Source organism: Rhinopithecus roxellana, chromosome 1 (assembly GCF_007565055.1).
Source record: "Rhinopithecus roxellana isolate Shanxi Qingling chromosome 1, ASM756505v1, whole genome shotgun sequence".
Taxonomy (NCBI): domain Eukaryota; kingdom Metazoa; phylum Chordata; class Mammalia; order Primates; family Cercopithecidae; genus Rhinopithecus; species Rhinopithecus roxellana.
Window position 1 is genome coordinate 84,272,187 of NC_044549.1, and position 18,141 is coordinate 84,290,327.

The following is an 18,141-nucleotide window of genomic DNA, read 5'->3' on the forward strand; positions in this document are numbered from 1 at the left end:
TTTAAGTCACTCTGTGCCTTCTAGGAAAGTTGTTGTTTTTTTTTTGTTTTTTTTGTTTTTTTTTTTTCAAAAAAAGAAAAAAGCTCCATAATTTCAGAAAAGTGCAACAGAAGGCTTAATAATATTTGTTAATGTCAAGGACCAGGCACAGAACACTGCACAATACTATGAAAATGGTGAATGCTATTTTCTTCACTAGCAGCAGTGCTCTCTCTCTGCCCCAAAACTCTATAAGCCAATACAAACAATGATAATTCCTTTCTCCTCAGCCAATTTTTATCTCCTCTCTCGCTACTTTCAGTAGATCACTGTCATTATCACAACCATCATCATCCCTTAACCTAGCCTTACCTGGCCTCATTAGCCATTCATTATTGTATTATGAAGAAGTGGCCATAAATTACAGGCACTTCATGTTTTGGTATTTATATGGTGAAAGTATCTCACTATATAAATAATATTATCTGTTCCCTGTGTCAACACTATTGACTTATTAAATAAGTTATGATTATTTTTCTTATAACACTTGGTGTTTAAACAGTAGATTTAAAAATATATGCCAATATTTAACATTTTCATGACTCAGGAATCCTGACAATGTTTCAAAATTGACCACTTAAAAATAGCTATATGGGATTGGCTCTTATAATAGATTATTAGATATGAAACATTTTCCATAGAAAGATGGACAATCATGAGAACTTAAACAGAATTTATCATTAATATTTGTTATTAAGATAACTTTTGCTTAAGACACATTGCTTAAGAATATGTGAACTGGATTTTGTGTCAAAACATTACAACATGGTTAGCAGTACTTTTCTGAGATTTTCTTGTAATGTTTCTCTAATGTTTCTCTTATCTTACTGGTTAGGAACATGCTAAGAACAACCTGGGGTCCAAAAAATGCAACTCCCTTAGGTGCTTTTGCAGAGTGAAAATTACTCAAAAAGTTTGATGGGATTTTTCACTACCTCAATATTTGCTACTTTAGAAATCTCCATTATTATTGGATTTACATCTAAATGCTGGCATGCCCCAAGCTTCTGTTGAAGTAGACCTTAAGGTAATTCCATCCAGATCCATGGAATTATGTACTTTCTATATGCCAATGACTCCCAAAGTATATATCTTGTCCAAACCTATGCCCTGAACTCCAGATTTATATCCAGCTGAACATTTATCATCTCCATTTGTATATCTAATCAGCATCCCAAACTTAACATAACAAAAGCAGAACTGGAATTTTGCCCCTAACCTGTTCTTCCCCTAGTCTTCTAACAGTAGTAACATCTACTCAGGTAATCAAACCAAAAATCTAGCTGTCTTCCTTGACTTATCTTTAGTTCCTGCCATGTAATAAGAGGAAACAACCCAATTTTTTAACACAGGAAAAATAGCTGAACAGATACTTCATCAAAGATACACAGCTGGCAGGTAGCACATAAAAATATACTCAATATCTTTAGTCATTAAGTAAATGCAAAACGAAACCACAATGTAATACACTTATTAGAATCAGTGAACTTGAAGACAGGTCAATATGTATAACCCAAAATAAAAAAAGAGAGGAAAATAATGAAAACAGTGTAAAGAATCCAAACACTGTGGAATAATATCAAATGATGTACATATTGTATAACTGGAGAAGAAAGAGATAAGGAGGCAGAAGAAATACTTGAGGAAATGATGACTTAGGTTTTCCTGTATTCGTGACATCAAGCCACAGATCCAAGGATATTAGAGAACACCAAGCAGGATGACTACCCCTCCTACCCCCTAAAAAAATCACATCTAGGCATATTATATTCAAACTGTAAAAACCAAAGACAAAAAAAATCTTGAAGGCAGCCAGAGTTTAAAAAACACATTATCTAAAAGTAAATAAGAACTTATCTTCTTGTCATAAAGCATGCATGCCAGAAGACAACAGAGCGACATATTTGTGTTAAATTCTGTCAACTCAGAATACTATACCCAGTGAATAGGAGGTTATTCTTCCAAATGATTTGTGTGAACAGGTAAAAATGTTTTCTATTTACAGCCATATTCTTACAGACTATTTTTGTTTTCCAAATGAAAGTCAATACTTGAGTAGATATACTTTTGTACTCAAGGTGATGTTCCACAAATATGGTTTAATGATAGCCTAATTAGTTGTCATTAAGGTATTTATTTAGGATAAAGCTTGGGCAATCAGCACAATCCCTATGTACTGAGCTAGAATTAGCAGAAGGAATGCTTATGTTGTTTTGTTAATAAAGCTCAAATGAAGACAGAAACAAACACTCAGATTCACATCTACATTATGGAAGCAGGAAAACAAATCAAAAAGACAAGACTAAAGCCACTTTAGGGAATAACCAGTGTGCTTCAAAAAACACTTTGGCAGAGAGTGAAGAAACTAAAGTACATTGTGGAGTTTGCATCATGCAGGCTATGTGTAAGCCACATGAGATATCGAGCAAAAGGGATAAAAGCCAATATGTTTAATGGATGTATTTGAAAAACATTTTTTAAATGCAAATATAAAGTTCTGTTAATTAATCTCCCTTAAAAACTAATTTAATCGTGTCAATCCTGCTTAGAGCATTCAATAGTTCTTTAATATCATCATTCCTCTCTTTACTACTACCATTTATACAACTTTGCATTTCCTCCTGTCTTCAACTCACACTCATTTTCTAGCCAAGTCCAATCTATTCGTTGATTCACATACAGTTTCATTCCTATACTGAGGTGTTTACCTGTCACACCCCTCACTTGAAATGCTATCCCCTTCACTCCAATGCTCAGATGATGACCTTCTCCTTGAAACTATTTCTGACTTGTTAACCTGTAACTGTTTTTAGTAAGATGAACCACTTGGATTTATACTCCTGGTATGACAAATTATCCCAAGTCTATTCTTCATCTTGTTATGCAGGAGTTGTCTCTGAGAAACAAAAGGTGATGGGTGAATAAGGACATGAGATATGAAACCACTACTAAAGACAAAATGCCCAACACTCCCAAAAAGCCTTGGGATGGGGTGGTATTCTTTTAACATTATAAGTTGACAAGGAAGGTGACTTCCCAATTATGACTATGTGAGGTGAGGGCCTTCAATAATTGAGACCTATATAAAGAGAATGTATAATAAGTAAATATTGTTCACTTTCTGAGTAAATATTGTTCACTTTCCTAAATAATCTTGTAAACACTTTTATCAAAGTTTTTCTAAAATAAGAGTACTGTTCTTCAGAGACAGAAATCTTATGCTAAGAGTCCATGCCTTAGTTTCTAGGAACGGATTGGGGTCACCCCATCTTTCAATGTTAAAGCAGTCTTCCAACCAAGAACTACAATAGTTGGGAAGGTAACTATTACAACCATGTTAACATTTATTGAACATATTTTATATACCTATCTCTACATATTCCAAGCCCTGTAGAAGACAGGAACAATGTTAAATAATATGTAGTCTCTATACAAACATACACACATACACACACACACACACACACACACACACACACACACACACACACACACAAAGTGTATACAGACCTGGGGTGGGCGTGGTGGCTCATGCCTGTAATCCCAGCACTTTGGGAGGCTGAGGTGAGTAGATTACTTGAGGCCAGGAATTCGAAACCACCCTGGCCAACATGGCAAAACCCCATCTCTACTAAAAATACAAAAATTAGCCAGGTGTGGTGGCACACACCTGTAGTCCCAGCTACTTGGGAGGCTGAGGCATCAGACTTGCTTGAACCCAGGAGGTGAAGGTTGCAATGAACAGAGATCACACCACCGCACTCCAGCCTGGGTGACAGATCGAGACTCTGTCTCAAAAATAAATAACATAAAATATATACAGACCTGAAAAGTTAAATAACACTACATGACAATTTATCATTAGGTTCCAAATAGATTAGTATTACATAAATTACAAATAGATTAGTATTATTAACATAGATGAGTGCCACAGGAGTTCAGAGGTAAAGCTTCAAGAAGGATGTGATACTTCAGCTGGACCTTAGAAAACAGATAAATCTTGAGTGAAAAAACAGGTAATGAAGGACATTCTATTCATTTGAATGTTGGAGAAAGACTTGCATAAACAAAACTTTTTGTCTTAATAAATAAGATGAAGTTGGAAAAGCAAGATAAAGTTTATACCATCGAAGGCCTTAAATATCAACCTAAAGAGTTTGGACTTGACTTTGCCTGAAGGTGACAACGAAGGAAGATATATCAATAATGTTATTGTCAAAGAAAGACTATAAATAACTTCAGCAAAGTCTCACAATGTGCAAAAATCACAAGCATTCCTATACACCAATAACAGACAAGCAGAGAGCCAAATCATGAGTGAATTCCCATTCCCAATTGTTACAAAGAAAATAAAATACCTAGGAATACAACTTACAAGGGATGTGAAGGACCTCTTCAAGGAGAACTAGAAACCACTGCTCAAGGAAATAAGAGAGGACACAAATGGAAAAAAAAAAATTTCATGCTCATGGATAGGAAGAATCAGTATTGTGAAAATGGCCATAGTGCCCAGAGTAATTTATAGATTCAATGTTATTCCCATCAAGCTACCACTGACTTTCTTCACAGAACTAGAAGAAACTACTTTAAATTTCATATGGAACCAAAAAAGAGCCTGTATAGCCAAGACAATCCTAAGAAAGAAGAACAAAGCTGGAAGCATTGTGCTACCTGACTTCAAACTATACTTACAAGGCTACAGTAACCAAAACAGCAGGGTACTGGTACCAAAACAGATATATAGACAAATGGAACAGAACAGAGGCCTCAGAAATAACACCACACATCTACAACCGTTTGATCTTTGACAAACCTGACAAAAACAAGCAATGGGGAAAGGATTCCCTATTTAATAAATGGTGCTGGGAAACTGGCTAGCCATATGCAGAAAACAGAAACTGGATCCCTTCCTTACACCTTACACAAAAAACAACTCAAGATGGATTAAAGACTTAAAACCTAAAACTATAAAAACCCTAGAAGAAAACATAGGCAACACCATTTAGGACATAGGCATGGGCAAAGACTTCATGACTAAAACACCAAAAGCAATGGCAACAAAAGCCACAATTGACGAATGGGGTCTAATTAAACTCAAGAGCTTCTGCACAGCAAAAGAAACCATCATCAAAGTGAACAGGCAACCTACAGAATGAAAGAAAATTTTTGCAATCTATCCATCTGACAAAGGTTTACTATCCAGAATCTACAATGAACTTAAGCAAATTTACAAGAAAAAAACAACCCCATCAAAAACTGGGCAAAGGATATGAATAGACACTTCTCAAAAGGCGGCATTTATGCGGCCAACAAACATATGAAAAAAAGCTCATCGTTACTGGTCATTAAAGAAATGCAAATCAAAACCACAATAAGATACCATCTCATGCCAGTTAGAATGCGATCATTAAGAATACCGGAAACGCCGGGCGCGGTGGCTCACGCCTGTAATCCCAGCACTTTGGGAGACCAAGACGGGCGGATTGCCTATAGTTTCAGCTACTTAGGAGGCTGAGGCAGGAGAATGGTGTGAACCCGGGAGGCGGGGCTTGCAGTGAGCCAAGATCGTGCCACTGCACTCCAGCCTGGGCGACAGAGCAAGACCCCGTCTCAAAAAAACAAACAAAAAAAAGAAGTCTGGAAACAACAGATGCTGGAGGATGCGGAGAAACAGGAACGCTTTTACACTGTTGGTGGGAGTGTAAATTAATTCAACCATTGTGGAAGACAGTGTGGCGATTCCTCAAGAATCTAGAACCAGAAATACCATTTGACCCAGCAATCCCATTACTGGGTATATGACCAAAGGATTATAAATCATTCTACTATAAAGACATACACACGTATGCTTATTGCAGCACTATTTACAATAGCAAAGACTTGGAACCAACCCAAATTCCCATCAATGATAGACTGGATAAAGAAAACATGGCACATACGCACCATGAAATGCTATGCAGCCATAAAAAATGAGTTAATGTCCTTTGCAGGGACATGGATGAAGCTGGAAACCATCATCCTCAGCAAACTAACACAGGAGCAGAAAACCAAACACCGTACGTTCTCATTCATAAGTGGGAGCTGAACAATGAGAACACATGGACATAGGGAGGGGAACATCACACAATGGGGTGTCGGGGGGTGGGAGGAAATAGGAGGGAGAGCATTAGGACAAATACCTAATGCATGCAGGGCTTAAAACCTAGATGATGTGTTGACAGGTGCAGCAAACCACCATGGCACACGTATACCTATGTAACAAACCTGCACACTCAGCACATGTATCCCAGAACCTAAAGTAAAATTTTAAAAAAATAAAGACTATAAAACAGACCATTTGAGTCAGTACAGTTTTTTTACATTTTCCTTGAAAACGCTGCTTCTCAAAGATCAGAATCTTCTTGTACAGCTTTAAATACGGTCACTCTACTTAAAAGTGTCCCTAAGAACATGAAATTTAAATACAAATAGTACAGCTCTCTTTTAAGCAATAGGTAAAAAATAATGAAATTCTGTTCCATACATGTGGAGATAAAATAGTATTATAATTTTGTGCTTTCAAAATAGACCTCAAAATCCAACAGATCTGTTAATTCTACTCTTCTGGGAAGCTTTGCTCTGTGAGTTTAAAACGTTTTAAAATTAAGTTTAAATTATTTACTTGTCAATGACTTTTGAGAATTCATTTGTGTAAGTTCCAGGATGAAAAATGAATACCCAGTAATTTTGAGCCTAAAAGACATGGGAAAATTAGTTAACAAAGCTGAATAAAAAATACTTAAAAAGTTAAGAACACTATTGCAAGATTTACTGTAAAAAAAAAATTATTTGCATGTCAAATCAATGTACAAATACCTTTATTCACCTGCTAAGTAAACTTTAGAGCTTATCAGTCTTTTCAGCTCACATTATTACAAAGATGAGAGAAAATATTATCTTTGAAAAGATAAGGGCTGGAAATTCACAGAATAAATCAGGACTAAAATACACCACAGTCCTGCTATCAAAGAAAACCCAGTCCACAATATAGATCCACATACTAAGTTAAACAATGTATAAGGTTTTTATACCACCTTAGTAAGAAGACTGTGTGATACGGTCTAAGAAAATAGATCTAGTTTACTGTTAATGACACTCTAAAATGAAAATCTTACGCTTTATAGTGTCTTTCAATTCCAAAAGCACTTTCATATCCATTATCTCATTTGGCCCTCACAAGTATCCTGTAACGTAGAGAAAGAAGGTAATTTTTGCCTTTCTTACCAATGATGAAACACTTTTGTCAGCAGCAAATCTAGAGCTGGAATCTACATGTTCTCATTCGATAAGATGGCTATTCGACACACTGCCTCTCTAGCAAATATAAGTCTAAGGCCTCAGCACATTTCAGTTGTAAAAGTCAAACTCCCTAGTTCTATTCACAGCATAAACTGGGTTATTTTTATTATGCCTGGGATATGAAGTTTACCGATTTTTTTCTTTCTTTTCCCGTACATACTTTGTTTAAGGGTGCACTACTCTTACCCGATGAAGGTAGAAATTTGAGAGGGATATATTTACATGCAGCAAAGTTGGCAGAGAAGTAAATTTATATAAATCATTTTTTTCCACAAACCTTCCCATAAAGTCACGTAAGTAGTCTCAACAGACTGTATTTTAAAATATCAGTAAAAAGTGGTGATCTTAAAAGGAATTAGAAAGCATTCACAGCTGTCAGAAATTCATCTGAACCATAAAGTTATATAGTTTTGAGAGATAAATAATTGTTTGGGCACATGAAATAAGTGAATGTTCCATCATCATACCCCTAAATCATTTTTTGTAGAGAATTTTCTCACACACATAGATAAAATGTTTACATGCAAAACAAACTAATAACAAAAACTATTCAAAAAAATATTTCAGCAATGCTAAAATACTTTAACTATATAACATATTTTCTGTGCTGTGTCTACTGTGAATTACTTCTCTACCAAGAACTTACTCATACTAAGGATATATAAAGCAAAGCAAATACCATACAAATAATTATTTAATCTTATTTCTCAGAATCCTTAGTTATCTGATAGCAATTCAAAGTATAGTCATGCATTACATTAATGATGGGAATATGTTCTGCGAAATTCATTGTTAGGCAATTTCATTACTATGTGAACATCACAGAGTTACTTACACAAACCTAGATGGCACAGCCTACTATATACCTAGGCAATATGGTACAGCCTATTGCTTCTGGGTTATGAACCTGTAAAAAATGTTACCATACTGAATACTGTAGACAACTGTAACACAATAGTAAGTTTGTGTATCTAAACATACCTAAACATTAAAAAGGTACAGTAAAAATATGGTGTTATAATCTTATGGGACCATCTTCTTGTAAGTAATCTCATTGACAGAAACTTTGTTATGCAGTGCATGACTGTATCATTTAAAACATATCCCTAGGATTTACTGTGACCTTCAAATGTCAACACTATGTTGATTCAGAAAGGATAACTTTCTAATATATTTCACATTATTATAGTAGTCCACATGTAAAAATCACACTTTATGAATTTAGTAAGTCATTTATGTGAATGTAGTTCTAGAAAGCAGGTTTAAAATACCAGGTTTTAATTATATCATATAGAAAGTCAAATTTCTAAAACTGAAAAAAGCTATTGTGAGATGGGTTACATGATGGGTAACTATGGCAAACATACAGTATTGAGGTACCAGCATCATACTTATAGTATCTTCATAGTTTTGCTTCTGTAGCCCTTTCCAATTTGAGGTCTGTCTTCTATCATTCAGTGTCACTGTGGTTACCTAGACTTTATTTATTCATTTATTTTACACTTCTGTTCAGCTGAATAGGGCTAGGCTCTCTTCTAGGTATTGAGGATACAGCAATTAGCAAGATAGACAAGGTTCCTGTCTTCACGAAATATATGTATATGCTAGTGAGAGGAAAGACAAACAAGTAGGCAAATATGTATCAGACAGAGGTTAAGTATTACTTTAAATAAAGAAAGCAAGGTAAGAAGACAGAAAATGATGGTGAAAGGAATTTTGGCAGGGTAGGCAGGAAAGCCTCACTCGGGAAGTAACTAGCAAAGAATATATAAAGCTCTGTGGAAGATATTCCAGGCAAAGGGAACATCAGGTGAAAAAGTCTTTGAAATGGGACTAAGCTTGGTGTACATCAACAAGATAAGAGTGAAGAAAGGGGAACCTTGTAAGCAATGAGTTGAGAGAAGTAAGCCAGGATCTGATCAAGCAGGGCCTTAGAGGCCATGCGTGTATTTTATTATAAGGACAATGGAAAGCCACTATAGGGTTTAAGGAGGAGAGTTACAAATTACGATTTATGTTTTTAAAAAATCACTAAGACCATAGAGAAGACTGTAGAAGCCAAAATGTAGGATACAGAAAACTAAAGATGAAGGTATCATGTTTCTTTAGTACCTGCATGTTTGGACACCAGGTAGGTAGCACACAGTACCTATAACAACATACTCTCAAAACTTAATTTAAGGTTATTCTTTGATCATGAAATTAGGAAGAAAAATGTAAAGGATAGGATCAGATATCCAAAGATATTACTCAAGACACTGATGGTGGATACGAAATATAAGTCTTTTAGAAAGACTCCAAAATCTGATTTTAAAATAACTAAAGTATAACCTCAAAAATCACCGGATTGTATCCAATAACTAAAGGATTTTAAGCAATCAATTTTACAATATATATTATTTTTTAAATGAGCTACAAAATGAGAGTGCTATACATTAAAGATTACAAACTCTCAGTCTGCTGGTATGTTTTAACTTTTTTGCTTTGTAGTTTTTACTTGAATAAGTTGCTAACACTGAGAAGATGCTTTCACATGAAAATCCAGGTTTCTGTCTTCACCTCAAAAATCAGCAGCTCCAGGCTGGGCGCGTTGGCTCAAGCCTGTAATCCCAGCACTTTGGGAGGCCGAGGAGGGCGGATCAGGAGGTCAGGAGATGGAGACCATCCTGGCTAACACGGTGAAATCCCCTCTCTACTAAAAATACCAAAAAATTAGCCGGGAAAGGTGGCGGGCGCCTGTAGTCCCCGCTACTCAGGAGGCTGAGGCAGGAGAATGGCGTGAACCCGGGAGGCGGAGCTTGCAGTGAGCCGAGATAGCGCCACTGCACTCCAGCCTGAGCGACAGTGCAAGGCTCCGTCTCAAAAAAAAAAAAAAAAAAAAATCAGCAACTCCAGCACCTTTTATTCTTGCAAGGCAACAATCTTGGAGGTGGGCAACTCTATCTGTTCTTATAAAATTCTACTAGAAGCTTCTCTAAAAATAAATTCTTTTATGTTACTTTTTGAGTAACACAGGACTTTTTATGTTGCTTTAAAAAGAAAAGAAAGTGTGTATCCTTTTGCCAACTTAAATATATTCCACTAGCATCCATGAAGAACCCATTAGGAAACAATAACTGCCATGAAGAGTTTGGAGTCCAGGTAAATAATTCTAAAGGCACAGGAACTCTTGGAGATTCTAGTGAACATTTACTCCACAACCAACCCCAAAGGCAAAAACCCCCAAAGTGAACATTTACTCCACAACCAACCCCAAAGTATTTGCCTTTGGGGTTGATTGTGGAGTAAATGTTCACTAGAATCTAGATCTGAGGTGTCCAATAAGTCACTAGACTCCAAGATCTGAGGTGTCCAATAACGTCCTACTTTCCAGTAGGGTGACCTGCACCTCCACACCTTTATGCATGAGAGCAACATTTCTTACAACTTCACAGGGTTTACAAAAGTGGCAAGCAAGTCCCTTCACCCAGGGCATCAGCTGCCATCTATGAGCTAATCCACTAATCAGATAGATACTCAGAGCAAAAATTGCTATATATAGGAAATGAGAATCAAATCAACTAGTCCTCTCAAAAGGATTATGTTATTTCATATAAAATCTACAATAAAGCATTTTTAAAACATATCACATCCCTTCCTTTTTTAAGCTATCTGACAAGTCAGATGAGACTCCTTAGATATACTGTAAGTTATTTTTGTACTATTTGCTAGATACCACATCAATGTATGGTGTTCACAAACAAGAAACAGTTGCACTCTACAAGTCTATAGAAATGATAGTACACAACGAGCTGAGACCAGGAGATGAGAACAAAGTATAATCAAACAAGCTTTTCTTTTCCCTCATAAATACTATCAGAAACGTAATTTTAGCACCCCTGAAACCAACAAGCTAAAATTGTGAATTAAATAGATGTAAAATATATTTTTATTGCACAGCAAAGGAAAGAAAAATGCGATCTCAAAGGTACATGCATGGATATCTATGGCAGATTTTGGAGTCTACTTTTATGGAACACAATTCATGAAAATAAGCTTTGCTTCTACTTAAACATTTCAAAACATTAAATGTGTAATAGTTTTCCTAATGGCATATGGTTTGAATTGATACTGGTAAATAATTGTACATAAAATGAAACTACACTGAACTAAATGTTAGCAAAAGTGACAAAATAAAATACTAGCAATATAAACCATTGCATTGGGTGTATGCCGTATTACCAGGTGAAAAAAAAATTATTGCAATTACAGGCTTTCATTATTTATTTCACTTGTATGTAATTACATCTTATACATGTCTATTTAGTAACAACAATCTGAGACATCATTTTGAGAATATAATTAACTAGATAGTAAAACAGAACGTGTGTCTGTTTTACTATTTTTCTCTTTACTTCAAAAAAGTTGGTCTTTGTTAGTTGTGTTTAACTGCCATCTAGAGTTAAAATGAATCCATTTCTTTTCCCCTCTACTACTTCTCTTCAAAATTTTAGGCATACAGGCATACACGTTTTACTTCTATTTCACATCAAACAAATATTCATCAGACAACAAAACTGTAAAAGGATAACTTTATCCAATTTTTCAAACTACTGTTAGCAATTACACCCGCAGCAAATATTTAAAGTTGGCTAAAAATTGAGACTTACAATTACACTAGTTAAAACGCTATTTTTGACTATATAAACAAGCCAATGAACAACCTAATACACATTTGGACTTGGGAAATACATTGAAAACTTCAAGCTAATTTACAGTCTATTTCATAGCCTACAATTTGTTTTTGTTTTTTTTTTTTTTTTTAGAGTCCAAGAAAAGCAGACCCAAAGAAAAAGACACTCAGTAGTTACTTCATTTTTTTCACATATGAAAAATATGATTATGAAAAATTAGCTAAATCCCAAGTGCATATTCAACTAACTAAACTTTTTACTATTCTTATGGTAAAAGTGACATTCAAATCCCAATTTCAGCAGGGAGTTTGTAAGAATAAGCCATCAGTACAATTACTCAACTTTCAATTTAAGAAAGTCATTATTAAAAATCAATTTTAAAAAGGGATACTGAAGAGAAAGATAAAATTAGATTTGAAAATAAGACTTGAGCTTTCTTCCCGTGTCGATATCGCTCTTGCAAGCATGGTTAACGTCCCTAAAACCCGCCGGACTTTCTGTAAGAAGTGTGGCAAGCACCAACCCCACAAAGTGACACAGTACAAGAAGGGCAAGGATTCTCTGTATGCCCAGGGAAAGCGGCGCTATGACAGGAAGCAGAGTGGCTATGGTGGGCAAACTAAGCCGATTTTCCGGAAAAAGGCTAAAACTACAAAGAAGATTGTGCTAAGGCTTGAGTGCGTTGAGCCCAACTGCAGATCTAAGAGAATGCTGGCTATTAAAAGATGCAAGCATTTTGAACTGGGAGGAGATAAGAAGAGAAAGGGCCAAGTGATCCAGTTCTAAGTGTCATCTTTTATTATGAAGACAATAAAATCTTGAGTTTATGTTCAAAAAAAAAAAAGAAAGAAAGAAAGAAAATAAGACTTGATGCCCTAGCACAGAAGAAATGTATTCACATGAAGTGCTCCAAAAATTAGGTACAATATTACTGTTCTTATATAAATAAAGGGTATAGGTCTTTTTAAAATTAAGTATCCCAAATGCATTAAACCACAACAGATTTTTCTAACAATATTTTTACACATCATTAGATCCTGAAACAAAGAAGTTGCAATCCAGTAAAACTGCAACTCTTGTTCTTTCAAAGGAAATTATATGCAAGTTTTCAAGTGGATGCACACAGCAAACGATGATGAAAAACTGGCTGGTGCAAAGAGCCTTGAATGTTTTCAATAAATACAACTGTAGAGCATTACAAAAAGATGAGAATGGCAGACTACAATACTTATCACGTACAGTACTCAAGTATGCATTTAAGAAGGTTCTTATTTGCTTGCTCAATTGTGGACCAATAAAGTTATTACAGGATTATAAGAATCAAAGAGGAACAAACAGAGAGAAAAAAACTAAACAAGCCTGAAGACCATGAATGAGAAAATGCCTACCTCAAGAAAAGCCTGGGTTAAACAGTCATAGAGAGACTAGTGAATGTACTGAGAGCCACCAGAAAATCAGGGAAACAGGATTGAAAAAATAATAATAAAACCTTCTATAAATTACATACATCTGGAAAAGTGTCCGTTTAAGACAAAGGATTTGTGTGAGCTCTAAATTACTGAAAATTGTGAAGTAAAAAGTACAGATGGTCCCTGACTTAACAACAGTTTGAGTTATAATTTCTTGACTTTACAATGGGTTTATAAGGTATTAAATGCATTTCTGACTTACAATAAGTTTATCAGGATGTAACCTCATCATACATTAAGGAACATGTGCATACACATTTACTGTGTATACTATTGGGGCTTAAAAAACAACATGGCAAAATGAATGGTGCTTTGGCACGCTGAACACTTCGAACCATAATAGGAAGGCCTTATAAATTACCTCAGAATCAAGGACTTTGCTATTTTTTTTCTTTTGAGATCAGAGTCTCGCTTTGTCACCCAGTCTGGTCTCAAACTCCTGGCCTCAAGCGATCTCCCACCTCAGCCTCCCAAAGTGCTGGGATTATAGCCGTGAGCCACAGCACACCTATAATCCCAGAATCAAGGATATTCTAATCTCTCCTGAACTCCCTTCTCTCCACCCCTAGAACAGGGTGAAATTTAACGCCTAATATTCCTTTATCTGCCTTAAGACCTGGCCCACCAAAGAGAACATAATTGCCTTCCATCCTATCCTTGAAATTTTATTACCAGGAAAGAAGACTAAGGCATGTAACCATACCTGAAGGGATTTTGTTCTGCCTGTTGGGCTCAAATTACAAAGAAAATCATTTACAAGCTAGTATTTCTACCTCCCAGGTCCATTCATCTTCCCTAAAGTCATGTATTATCTCTCTAAAACTTGCCTACAGTACCCCCTTCACCATTTCCCTCTCCCCACTGGAGTATTTAAGTTTCAACCATCTGGCTCCTCTTTGAGTCTCATATTTTATATGGCTCCTGTGTTTATGCACATTAAGTATATTTGTATTCTGTATTAGCCCATTCTCACACTGCTAATAAAGACATACCCAAACCTGGGTAATTTATAAAGAAAAGAGGTTTAATTGACTCACAGTTCAGCATGGCTGGGGAGGCCTCAGGAAACTTACAATCATGGTGGAAGGCACTTCTTGACAGGGCAGCAGCAAAGAGGATGAGTGCACAAGCCAAGGGGGAAACCCCTTATAAAACCATCAGATCTCTTGAGAACTCACTATCACGAGGACAGTATAGGGGGAACCACTCCCATGATTCAATTATCTATACTTGGTCTCACCCTTGACACATAGGGATTATTACAATGCAAGGTGAGATTTGGGTGGGGACACAGAGCCAAACCATATCATATCCCTTTTTCTTATTAATTTGTTTATTGTCAGTTATTTCCACAAAGGTTCAAAGAGAAGGGAAGCCTTCCCTCTCCCACTATAATACAACAAACAAATGACTTCCTAAGAATCATCATGCGTGCTTTCAACTTAAAATTTCTAATGTTTTCTCAAGTGCATTTTACAACTACTGAGGTTTTTGTTTTTCCAAGGAAGGAAGAGGCATATGCAAATTCTCACTGGCAATCTCTAGGATTGAACATAGTTTTATCAGCAAGATGTTATTTCTACAGAGAATGTCTAGAACATAAACATCAACTGTGAGAATGATTTCTCTATTGCAGCATTTTATCTGATTGAACCTAAATTGATACCTGGTTCACTAACAAAAGCTCTAAAGAAGAATCTGCTTATAAATTCTCTCTACTCAATATCCATCAAGGGCCAATTTAAAGCATTTCAGATATATTTTGAGTACAGAATATTTTACCATAATAAAATGAACAGACTACAATTATGGAACAAGGTAAATTTCTGATGATTTTATTTCAAAGTAAAGTACACAGGCAATTGGACCCACTTTACCAAATTTTATCCAGGATTTCCTGAAATAGGAAGAAAAACTAACTATGTCAGTCATGAGCTCTTTATTTTTTTAGTACTTGTCTACCCAGAGTAAACTCAAAGGGGGTCTAAAAAGATGGCCTTTATATAAACTATAACAGAATTTACTGTTAATAACTTGGAGTATTTGAAACAGTCAGGATTTTGCAATTTTTTTATTTCTTACTCTTCAAAGCTTGTCCTTCCTTTTCCATCCTCAAGCCTTCCTTTTCTGTCTTCATTTCTATTCTCTACTCAACAGTCTTACCTCCTCCAATAATTTCCTTTGTTACTATCAAACCTCCATTTTCAAAGTATCTGGCATCAGAAATGAAATCTTCAAAATTAAGGAAAATGAGGAGAAAACATTTTTCCCAATGCTTCCTTTCCACTATGGCTCACACCAGATGTACTCACATGCACACATTTCTATGTAGTTGCTTCCCTCACTTAGAACACTCCACACCACACTCTCCTGCCACCTGATACACCCAATCACAAAAAGACTTCCAAATCAGCCCATTTTTCAAGGTCCACCTCAGTGCTTCAAAATGCTGTCTATACTATTCCAGCTCATGGTGCTCTTTCCTTTCTTATCCTCATAATCGGCATACTTTTTAATTACATAATCTCAAGATAACATACAGAATTATTGAGAATACTAACATCAAACAGTTTGGAGTTCATTTACTAGCAGTGTGATCTTAAGTAAATCATTTCTCTAAGTCTCAATTTTCTCAGCTATAAAAATGAGGATAGTAAGACTGCGGCACACTTGCTCATAGGGTTTTTATGAGGATAAGGTAATTCATGGAAAGTGCCTGGTACAGAATAAGCATTCAATAAAAACCATTTTTATGTTGTCAGCCATCATCCTCCAGCTTTTTGTGTATACTTTAAAAGCCCAGCCAGATTCTAGGCTCTTGAGGGCAGATTACATCTTACAAATGTTTAATACATACATCTTTATAGAATGTATGACTAAATGATACAATGTTTTATAAATAATGAAGGTGGGGGCAATTATAGAAGATTATATGAGGCTGAGGAGATAATCATAGCATGCTGGTGCATAGAACTAGTCCAGGGGTTAGGAAACAATAATTTCACAACACCTTTGCAGACTATCTCATTATGGGTCAGTTGTTACTTAGCAGGTTGCAATAATTTTCATGGCAGGCTGTGAATACATTACTCCAGAAAGTATCCAAACTTACCTGATAAACACAGAAGCTATATATTAATAGATACACTGTTGCCAGAGATTCTTCCTCACCAGCCTGGTGACTCACAGAAAGGATCAGCTGTGGGCAATATGATGAGAAAGGCAGCTATCACTGTAGATCTTTAAGTAGAAAGTAACCACTTTTATTGGATGCTATAAAACAAATTATCAAAGTCTATCTAGATAACCTCCAAGTGTCTGTGATATATTCCTGATTACTGTTCTTAAAAACTGCAAGAAAACTCCCAAGGTATTCCTTAGCTAAGGCGGATGGTGACCTACAAAAGCTGGGCTCAACGTTGAAAGAGCTGGATTTGTTCCAACTGTGTTACTATGCAAACTTACACAAGCAGGGAGGTTAGCAGTTTGTCAAGCAACAAACAAATGCTATAATGAGCCTACAGTAATTATTTTCACACAACCCATTACCAACTTAAGAAAAATCCTTATTTGTAAATGTACATAAAAAATAAACAAGAATTCCTTGTAACCATGCAAAAGCTCTATTTCATTCCTAGAACACAGGACCGCTCAAGGATCTACTTTTCATCTTTCCTAAGTGGTAAGGGTATGGAACAGCAAAATCAAAGTTCCTATCAAGTGAAGACAGAGTACTCTGAAATTATGATGAATGTTAACGGGAGGAATTATTTCATCCATTCATTCAAAAATATTTACTGAGCACCTGTATGTCAGGCAGTTCCGGTTGCTGAGGATACACATCAGCAAAGCAGAGACAAAAATACTTGTTCTTAGAATGTTCAAATTCTAGTGGTGGGTGCACTGGCAAACAAACAAATGAGTGATTACACAATATATGGATTGTTACTGTGTTATGGAAAAAATAAAGCAGGTGGAAGATAGGGAGCCAGGATGTGGGGATCTTCTTATATTGGAGATTAAAGGAATGGTCCTGTGAGGAGGTAGATTGAAAGATACAAGGAATCGAATCTATAAATGTCTGAAGAAGGGGCTTTCCAAGCAAAGGAAACATTAAGTGCAGAGGTCCTGACGCAAGAGCTACGTTTTACGTAAATATTCTAGAAGGAGAAAATTAAAAATACACCTTGGATTTTGGAGTCCTTAGCTCTTTGTCTTTTACCAGCAGAGCATCCTTTATAAAGAAAACAACTTCACCTCTCTTGAACCTTTTCTTCCTCTGTATATTAGAGAACTGACACTACCACGTACTTCAGTTACTTCAAGAACAAAAATTAAGAAACGCACTTTACAGCCACGAGATATTATTACAAAAAGCGCTAAATTAACAACCAAATTTGTCTCCTTGGCTGTCAAATGAAGCTAATGGTGCCCATTTCACAGGGCGTTGCGGGGACTCAACGAGATAACCAATGTAAATATGGCGACTGACACTCAGAAACCCCTCAAGGCGTAATCCAGCAATACTACTGTCAACGCGGGGTCTACCAACAATGAGCGGGCAGGGGCTCTCATTGCTCTGCTCAGTATGAGACGCCCAGGACGAAGCACCTCGAAGCTGC

General features: G+C 36.0%; 1 protein-coding gene across 1 annotated transcript; it reads left to right on the forward strand.

Annotated features, from left to right (window-relative positions):
* Positions 1-12,485: 12,485 nt before the first annotated feature.
* On the forward strand, positions 12,486-12,894 carry LOC104657958 (60S ribosomal protein L36a). Its single transcript, XM_010357827.2, has one exon. The coding sequence runs from the start codon at positions 12,516-12,518 to the stop codon at positions 12,834-12,836; it is 321 nt and encodes a 106-aa protein (XP_010356129.1). The 5' UTR covers positions 12,486-12,515; the 3' UTR covers positions 12,837-12,894.
* The last annotated feature ends 5,247 nt before the right edge of the window (positions 12,895-18,141 follow it).